The 10,067-nt window shown below is 37.6% G+C and overlaps 1 protein-coding gene across 4 annotated transcripts in view; it reads left to right on the forward strand.

Moving 5' to 3' along the window:
* Positions 1–5,486, forward strand: part of stx3b (syntaxin 3b) — a 31,834-nt gene extending 26,348 nt beyond the window's left edge. The window contains exons 10-12 of one of the 4 annotated variants that reach the window (XR_014031355.1): positions 1,434–1,544; positions 3,190–3,281; positions 3,582–4,321. Coding sequence is in view for 2 of the 4 variants with exons in the window: in XM_081382630.1 (XP_081238756.1) it covers positions 1,434–1,544; positions 3,190–3,273 (195 nt within the window). In the remaining 2 variants the exon portion in view is untranslated. Of the gene's footprint in view, positions 1–1,433; positions 1,545–3,189; positions 3,282–3,581 lie in introns of all 4 variants that reach the window. The other 3 variants (XM_081382630.1, XR_014031356.1, XM_081382631.1) reach the window with 3 other exon arrangements.
* The last annotated feature ends 4,581 nt before the right edge of the window (positions 5,487–10,067 follow it).

A 10,067-nucleotide genomic window follows, 5' to 3' on the forward strand; every position in this document is an offset into this window, starting at 1 on the left:
ATGAACACGACCAGAAAAACACACGGAGAACATCAGCTTTCGTTTCTGCTCTGACAGCCACAAGACTCAGCTGAACGCTGTGAGTGTGTGTTAGAAATCAGGAATGGTGAGAGAACATCATGCTTGGTATGTTTTTCGTCTTCAAACCAAACTTGGGTCTTCAGCCGACAGTTTAAATCCCGTCTGGCTAGCATGATTCCCACTAATGTTTGCGCATTAGGTCAGTAGTCGGAGAGTAGACGGTCTTTTGTGGCTGTTTGAACCCATTCGACCACATGAGCGTTTACACTATGTAAGCAATCCGTTCTAATGTGTTTTCGACTACCTCTGGAAGTGGTTGAAAGTGGACAAGCTCAAAGCGTTTTAGACCCCGTTTACACCTGTATCTAGCGTCGTCCACTTGTGATCCGATCGACCAGAATGCATCTTAATACCAGGTGCATACAGGGCCATAGAAACACTAAAGGTGAACAGTTGCAAGCAAATCTATACTTCATAATTATATAGGACACCTCAATTCAGTCAGCATGTAATGCAGCATTGCATTTGTCATTTAAGAAAGAAATGGAGGGCAGAATCAAGTAAATATACAATTATTTATAGCATATTTAAGTATATTACTTGTAAATCTCTGTATTTTCGGAGACCTCTGACTTGTACCACCTGACTGCTGCAGATTCATTTTGGCTTTGATAGCATTGCCATATAAACGTATAATTCCAAGGACGCGAACAGACTTGAAACATTTCTTATTATTATCAATGTTGAAAACTGTTATTGCTGCAGTAACATATACTATATATATACTTTTTTTGACGAAATAGAAAGTCATTTATTTGAAATGGAAATCTTTTGCTACATTATAAATGTCTTTACTGTCATTTTGGATCAATTTTATGCATCCTTACCCAAAAGTATTGACTACTTAAAAAAAAAAACTTTGAACGGTAGAATATAATTCACGCATGAGTGATAATTTGCTGAGCTGTCTATTTAGACCTTTGCAGGTCACAAGGTTTTGGAGGCTGTACTATATATATTTATAATATACTATTTTGACCAATCCACCATTATTTTGCTTAACTGCTTGCTATGGAGGATAACTGAAAGGTAAGATTGTGGTATTTCTCTAATTAATCCATTTTATTCAAGTCCCCGTTTCTATAGGGGAGACTGGGGCTAGTTGTCACACTTTACTCCAGTGAATCAGGGTGGGCTTGTTTTTGAAAACCAATTTCTATATAGCCAACAAATATATTGAACATTTCTACATTATTGTACAGGAAATAAGTTACAGTTCATTAAACGCATTGACTGGTAAAGTCTAGGATCGGAAATAACTTCCCTGTGTGTCAACTAGTCCCGGTCTTCACATCTATGTGTGAAAGACACCCTGTATGTGTTTTCATTGTTTTTCCCCCCTTATGTTTCAGGGCAACATGGTTGATAACATTGAAGTGAATGTGGGTAAAGCAGTCGATCACGTTGAAGCTGCAAAGGTTGAAACTAAGAAAGCTGTCAAGTATCAGAGTAAATCCAGGAAGGTACGGACCTCACCTGCCGCTCAAGCTGACCTTACAATAACAGTCGCTGGTTTCTGCTGTCTCTTTTCTCTTCCTTTTTTGCCCCCCACCTCTCTCTCTCTCTCTCTCTCTCTCTCTCTCTCTCTCTCTCTCTCTCTCTCTCTCTCTCTCTCTCTCCTCTCTCTATTTCCTCTTTCCTTCTCTCTTCTTCACCCAAAATCCACTGTAGGGTGGTATGATTGACAGGATTGAGAACAACATGGACCAGTCAGTTGGCTTTGTGGAGCGGGCGGTTGCTGACACTAAAAAAGCTGCTAAATATCAGCAGGAGGCTCGGCGTGTGAGTTCATGATGATTATCAGCCCGTCCCGTCCCTCTGTTCCACCCTTCCCTAAAGACTCTCCGTACTGTGTCCAAGCCCTATGACGTCACACATAGAGTCACACAAACACAAACTCAGTGATTAATACTAATCCTGATACGCCCTGAAACTTCCTATTACAGGATTTCAGTGTATTTCAGGTAATGAAATAAACATTAAGCCATGTCGTCAGTTTACATTTCATATTAATGGCTAGTTGAAATATTTGACATATTACAAACACATTCATATAGTTGAGAAGAACTGTGTTGAAACGTGAGGACGAACGGCATCTTGTGGCGCGAGCGAGAGCTTATCGTGGCTCCGTGTGTTAGCATGGCAATTTTGGCCTTTTTTGCCACTTTTATTGATACAGATGGTATAGAAAATACAGGAAATGATGTGGGGAAGGGAGAACAGGATCAGGAAATTCATTAAATTCAACATGAAATCTAAACTGAGATTATTTGCTTAATCCACAGTCCTTACTGTGAATGATTCATCTGTGCATGTACATCAAATTTTAAAAACTTGCTGAAAATACCTCTCTTAATGGTCAGTTGTACAGGTACAACAAGTTTATTTTTGTGCTATTCAAGATTTTTACATTTATTTTAAAGGGACACTCCACCCAAAAATGAATATTCTGTCATAGTTTTCTCACCATGTATGACTTTCTTTCTTCTGTTAAACAAAAAGGAAGATGTTTTTGTAAGAAGGTTGGGAACCAAACAACATTGGACCCCATTGACTTCCATTGTATAGACAAAAAAACACTAAGGAACTTCGCGAAATATCTTCCTTTATGTTCCACATAAGAAAGTAAGTCATACAGGGTGAGTTATTGGTCACAGAATTTAAATAAATTGGTAAACTGTCCCTTTTAAATGTATAGTAATAGAGAAAACAAACAGCATAGACAAAATCAAAGACAAAAGTACAACAAACAACACAAAAGTGAAGTAAAAAATTCTTTCTTTCTTTCTTTCTTTCTTTCTTTCTTTCTTTCTTTCTTTCTTTCTTTCTTTCTTTCTTTCTTTCTTTCTTTCTTTCTTTCTTTCTTTCTTTCTTTCTTTCTTTCTTTCTTTCTTTCTTTCTTTCTTTCTTTCTTTCTTTCTTTCTTTCTTTCTTTCTTTCTTTCTCAATGCCAGTTTTCTAGACATTGTCTGTTCAATGAATGCAGTCCTGAAATGAATGTCAGTGGATCTGTGTCAGTTTATGTCTGAATGAGTCGTTTAATTGTTACGCAAATGTTAAAAAGTAGATGCTAACAGTTGTGTGCATCTGTTGTTTTTTTCTTCACAGAAAACAATCATTATAGTGTCTGTGGTTGTGACGATTTTGGCAATTATTGCCTTGATTGTGGGTTTATCTGTAGGTCTGAGATAAAGTCTCTGGTGAGTAAATTTCAGAGGAACGTGTGTAAGGTTTTGGAGCTGGGAATGGTGTTGGTGTTTGTTTATTATGCAGATATGAAGCTCTTGTGACCAGGATTTTAGCTGTTCTTCTCTAGTCTTCCTCTGGGATGTCAAGCATGCTTTGTTTGGTTGTTTGGGCATCTGTTGGTTTGGTTGTAGTGTTTATTTCTATGTTCTCTGTGTGTTACGGTTCTGTAGGGCTTTGTTGTTTTGTTCTGATAGTTATTCGATGTTTGCTGCTGTTGGATTAATGGATTGTGTTTGTTTCGTCTTTTGTAGAAGATGATCATACTGGGTGTGATTGGTGCTGTTGTGCTCATCATCATCATCATCATCATCCTCACACAGGTTCTGTGATAACCTCTGCATCAGCACATCTCCTCTGTGGCTGCTCACGAACTCCCCTTTATTATAGCTGAACACTTCCTCCTCTCCTTTCCATCCTCTCTTCGAGTTATGAAGCAGATGCCCCGCCCCCTCCACCTGTGGCCCCTCCCTTCATCAGCACAAACCAATGGGAAACTACTCTGCTGGAATTTGAGTGATGGTCAAGGAAACAGATTTTTTTTATTATTCTTGTAAGGACGTGACGGGAAATGTTTAAGGAACTTTTACTACATGCCAGGAATGGCTTTTGAAGGAAGCATATTTTAAATACATGGACAAATCAAATGAGCACCGAATAAGGGATTTTTATGAGACTCACAAGGGAAAGGTAACCATTTCATGCCTTAATGTTTTTATTGTTTTAGCCTGTGTTCTTAAGACTTCAATGGCTACATCCACTGGACGAGCCACTAAAATGTTTTTGATCAAAAGGGCCCAGAGACTCAGAGGTGATTTCGGCTTCTGTTCAAAGACCCTGTGAAATGAACACAATAAGCTAAGCATTGATGGGTCGTCCAGAATGGAAGCGCACATCTGTATGTTTTTTAATGTGATGATGACAAACTTCTGTATGGGAAAACCAGAATTAACCAAATGAATAAATTACATTATATATTTTCTAAGTATGTTGTAAATACATGAGACATTTATGGAGTGATTCATGGTCTGAAAACTGCCTTTGTGCTGAAACATTCAAGATTTTATCTTTTTTTGGTCACTTCACTTGCTTACTGATGAATTTTTGCTGGTGATAATGCATAATAATGCATCCCCCAATATTTAGCAGTCAACAAATATGGTTTTGAATAGTTTTAATGGGTTTAAATATAAGTATAGGTTGTCAATAATTAAATTCTTAAACCATTATCACCAATCATAAATATGTGGTTACAGATGCTACAAGTTATCTATTCAAATTACTCTTCAAAAAATGAATTCATTACCCTTAATTTAATTGATGAAAGTTTTTACACACAATTGAATTTAGTTCTGTCATGATACTGTCCGCGTGACGTTTTTTTCTTCATCACGAGGGTCAAGGATGTCCACGCAAGAACAACATGATTAATGTAGTAAACTTCAGTGTTAAGTATATTAGGTGGATTTAAAACAATGAAATTGTGACAAAATGCAAATTTTTCTCATTTTAAATAACCTGAACAAGGGGCAAAAATATTTTTTTTGTGTGTACAAGTATCACTCAGGTTCAGTGTGCCTCGTAATAAATTCAATAATTGGAACTGAAAACAAAGATGTTAATAACTCATGACATGTATCTTCCAAAACATATTATATATTAACATTAAATATGTTTTGGGATTGAATGTTATGGAGTTGAAGATCAAATATAACAAGTATAATTGCACCACACCACATTCAGAGCACTCTTGTTTCATGTGCCAAGAACAATATTTTTTATGTAAAAAAAAAATGGTTTTTACCCATTTCGAAGTTAAATTATCATGTAGATTTATCCACAAATTTACCTCAATTTGAACCATGTAGTCACTTCTTTTGAATATATTTAAAGGATTTTTTTTTTTAGATCTATTGTTTTATGATTATACAAATGTTTATTTAAAAAAATGCAGTGCAGGCACAAAAAAACATTCATCCTTTTCTAAGAGAATGCATTAAATAATTTAGGTACATTGAAGTACATTGAAAAAAAGTACATTGTGAAAAAACGATATTTTAATAAAAGCTACAGTGTATACTTTATACTTATTTTATTCAATATGGCTTAAAGATATACTATGTCACTTTTTTATTTATTTATTTAAATCATCAGTCATCAATCCTCCTTCCAAAGTGTGTTTTTGTCTTATCCTGATTCATTATGGTATGACAGTGAGTGGCAGAGGATAGTTGTCACAAAGAGTGAGAATGGTTGACATGGAGCTGCTTAATCTTGAACCTCCGAATCACCTGGTTTAAATAAACGCAGAACAGAAGAGAGTCTGTTGGCAAAAAAAGAAGGCGACAGAGCTCAAGGAGGGAGCAAAATAAATGTTTTTCTCCAAAGCATGTTGGCCTAAATTATTGGCACCCTTAAAAAGATTTAATGAGTAAAATATCTTTGAAGTATATTCCCATTAATATTTACATTTTTTAGCACACCAGGGTGACTAGGGACATGCAATTGTATAGTTATGACTTCTTGTTTCACAGTATTTCAGAGTATAAATATGAGGAAACACAAAGGCCAAATTCCCTTAATCATCCATCACAATGAGTAAAACCACAGAATGTACACTTACCTAAAGGATTATTAGGAACACCATACTAATACTGTGTTTGACCCCCTTTCGTCTTCAGAACTGCCTTAATTCTACGTGGCATTGATTCAACAAGGTGCTGAAAGCATTCTTTAGAAATGTTGGCCCATATTGATTGGATAGCATCTTGCAGTTGATGGAGATTTGTGGGATGCACATCCAGGGCACGAAGCTCCCGTTCCACCACATCCCAAAGATGCTCTATTGGGTTGAGATCTGGTGACTGTGGGGGCCAGAAATGATTCGAGCTTTGTGACATGGTGCATTATCCTGCTGGAAGTAGCCATCAGAGGATGGGTACATGGTGGTCATAAAGGGATGGACATGGTCAGAAACAATGCTCAAGTAGGCAGTGGCATTTAAACGATGCCCAATTGGCACTAAGGGGCCTAAAGTGTGCCAAGAAAACATCCCCCACACCATTACACCACCACCACCAGCCTGCACAGTGGTAACAAGGCATGATGGATCCATGTTCTCATTCTGTTTACGCCAAATTCTGACTCTACCATCTGAATGTCTCAACAGAAATCGAGACTCTTCAGACCAGGCAACATTTTTCCAGTCTTCAGCTGTCCAATTTTCGTGAGCTCGTGCAAATTGTAGCCTCTTTTTCCTATTTGTAGTGGAGATGAGTGGTACCTGGTGGGGTCTTCTGCTGTTGTAGCCCATCCGCCTCAAGGTTGTGCGTGTTGTGGCTTCACAAATGCTCGGTTGTAACGAGTGGTTATTTCAGTCAAAGTTGCTCTTCTATCAGCTTGAATCAGTCGGCCCATTCTCCTCTGACCTCTAGCATCAACAAGGCATTTTCGCCCACAGGACTGCCGCATACTGGATGTTTTTCCCTTTTCACACCATTCTTTGTAAACCCTAGAAATGGTTGTGCGTGAAAATCCCAGTAACTGAGCAGATTGTGAAATACTCAGACCGGCCCGTCTGGCACCAACAACCATGCCACGCTCAAAACTGCTTAAATCACCTTTCTTTCCCATTCTGACATTCAGTTTGGAGTTCAGGAGATTGTCTTGACCAGGACCACACCCCTAAATGCATTGAAGCAACTGCCATGTGATTGGTTGATTAGATAATCGCATTAATGAGAAATTTAACAGGTGTTCCTAATAATCCTTTAGGTGAGTGTAGTTCTGATGTGCAGCAAAAGATTCTTGAGCTTCACAAAATAGAAAGTGGCTGTAAGAAAATGGCTAAATCATTAAAAATTCCCATTTCCACCATCAGGGCAATAATTTCCAATCAACTGAAGATGTTACGAATCTGCCTGGAATAGAACATGTGTCTCTATTGTCTTAATGCACGGCGAGGAGGAAAGGATGGGTCAGAAAAACTAAAAAAGATCAAACATCCCCTACACCATCACATACGTTGTTTGGGAAGCTTTCAAGGAAAATCCTCCTCACTCATCCAAAAACAAAGTCCAGCATATCCAGTTGTCAGACACAATTTGAACTTCAAAAGGAACTGGATTCTAAGTTCAGATGAAACTTAAAAAAGAGCTTTTGGTGCAAACAGGGATAAGAAGTATCCCATGCCCACAGTTAAATAAACAGCTGGATTTTTAATGTTGTGGGCCTATTTTTTTTTTTTTTTTTTTTTTTTTGCTGGAGGTCCTGGACTTGCACAGACACTTGGTATCATTGATTCTAGCAAATACCAACAGATAAAAAATCAAAACCTGAGGGCATCTACTAGAAATCTTATAATGGGCCGTGGTTGGATCTTCCATCAGGACAATGATCCAAAAATGTGTCACAAAATGAAGCTTCTACCATGACCCTCCCAGTCCCTGACCTGAACCCATAGAAAATGAGTGTGGTGAACTGAAGAGAAGAAGCGCCAACATGGATCTGTGAATCTGAAGGATCTGGAGAGATTCTGTATGGAGGAATGGTCTCTGATCTCTTGTCAGGTGTTCTCCAAACTCATCAGGCTTTATAGGAGAAGACTCAGAGCTGTTATCTTGGCAAAAGGAGGTTGCAAAAAGTATTTAATAAAAGGGGGAAAATAATTATGGCCAACTTGTTTTGGAGAAAAACATCAATTTCATAATGTGAGTTTCACCCCACTTTCACTTCTTTTACTTCAATGAAAGGTTAGATTTTTGAGAATTTTCTGAATGAAAGATCAAAAGGATAAACAATGTATTTTTATTTTTACAGCCATCTTTGATCATATTTACCAGGGGTGCCAATAATTCTGACCACAACTGTATTTTCAGGGAAGTACCAGGACTATTAATGGGTATTGCTAACATCTTCAGCTAGTCAGCTTGAGATCCTTTCCGTCTAAGCTGGTTATATCTCTTAAGCAGTAGGATAACTATATTCATCCGCACATTCACGCAGAGCTGAAGCACATCCAAAACAATGTTCTTCCACAAAATCCATGCATTTAAAGGGACAAAAGTTACAAAGTATAGGTTAGTATAGTGATGAATGAGGACATATTGCTGTACTGGATGACATTATCAGTACAGTGTCATTTTATGAGAAGGCTCGTGTTGACAATAAGCATTCAAGTTTGGCCTTAAACACGGCGAAGTTAAAAGCCTCAGTAGCATTGCCTGTTCAGGCTGAACTGAGTCGCAGTGAGGTGATTTCAGCAGGTTTGTGAGCTGTTTGTATATTCTTTACGCAAAAAGCAGAATCATGTTATTAGGAAGCACTAACAGAAGAACTTCTTCTTTGGTTTGTATTATGAGCCAATGACACGATGTGTATATAATCTAAACTCTTGACCACGTGCACTACAGCTGATGGTAAGTGAGTGATCTCTCTTTCTTAAACAAAACACACATACGCACACAGGCCCTAAACCTATAAGCTTTTCCTTTATTTCATTCCTCTTTCTCCCTTTTGTCAATTTAAAAGTATTGTGCATGAATTTCCATAAGCAACGTTTTAATGTGAACTGCTGTGAGAACTGTTAGATTTGGTGCCAAAAATGTATTTCTCTTTCCCTGTTTCTATCTTTCTCCTGTTCTCTTATTTGTTTTTGCTGTCTCGTAAATATCCATCTTTCTCTTTGTAGAAGAAAATGATGATCATGCTTTGCTGTGCGATTCTGGGGATTGTTGTGTTTTCTTACCTTTACAGCTTCTTTTCTTAATGGTAAGCATTCAAATTAAATTAAATAGTATTCACATTAGGGAAACTGTAAGGTGTGGATTGAACAGCCTAATTAATTACACAAATGTGTGTTTATTTCATTTTTTAATAATGTCTTCCAAACTAAAATTCCATAGAATGATACTGCAGTATCATATTATTATCTAGAGTGAACAAATGAACGCAACAGTACCACTGACATGTATTCACAACAGTCAAATATACTGTATAAGGTAAGTTTGAAAAGAGAGTCTTTAGTTGATTCAGGATAATTGGGCCATTTTTCCCAGTCACCTCAGTTTACCTGAATTAAAGGTGCAGTAAGCGATTTCTGAGAAACACGGTTGACAGTGAATTGGACCATGCATCACAACACACTTGTAGCCACTCTTCAGGGGGAAATGAATCTTTAGGGGTTCGTTTGTTTGTTCTGTTGATTTCAAATATCAACAGCATTTCTCAGAAACCTTTAACCCAATAAATATTGTTATTAAATGGTATTGCTCCAGCTGTGTGCTCATCTCAAATTGTCACTCTTGCTATCTTTCAGGCTGAAATGACCCCGAGACTATCGTCAGCCAACTCCCCTTATATCTCCTGCTTTTCTTCTCAGTTTGATCCATGATTCCAAGAGATGCATCATTTGCTGTGTAGTGCACTTCAACCAGACAAACAAACCCTGACAGACCAACATGAGTGACTGAAGACCAGCGCCCCCTGCCGCACAATAACACAATAGCCTACTCCTGTGCTGTTTGCTTCTCAAACAAGGACAATTATTACAGAAAGGAGCCGAGATATCTATATTTTTTTCTATTTATTTGTGTGTGTGTGTGTGTGTGTGTTTTTTGTTTTTTTCTGGTTAGTTTTTCTCATAGTCTTATAGTCTAATAGGAATGAAAACTATTATTGTTTGGTTGTATGTTTTTGTGTTGCTGTAGTAAAATACACGTCTTTTGAATACTTGTCTTCAT

Source organism: Scardinius erythrophthalmus (assembly GCF_964197995.2).
Source record: "Scardinius erythrophthalmus genome assembly, chromosome: 13".
Lineage (NCBI taxonomy): Eukaryota > Metazoa > Chordata > Actinopteri > Cypriniformes > Leuciscidae > Scardinius > Scardinius erythrophthalmus.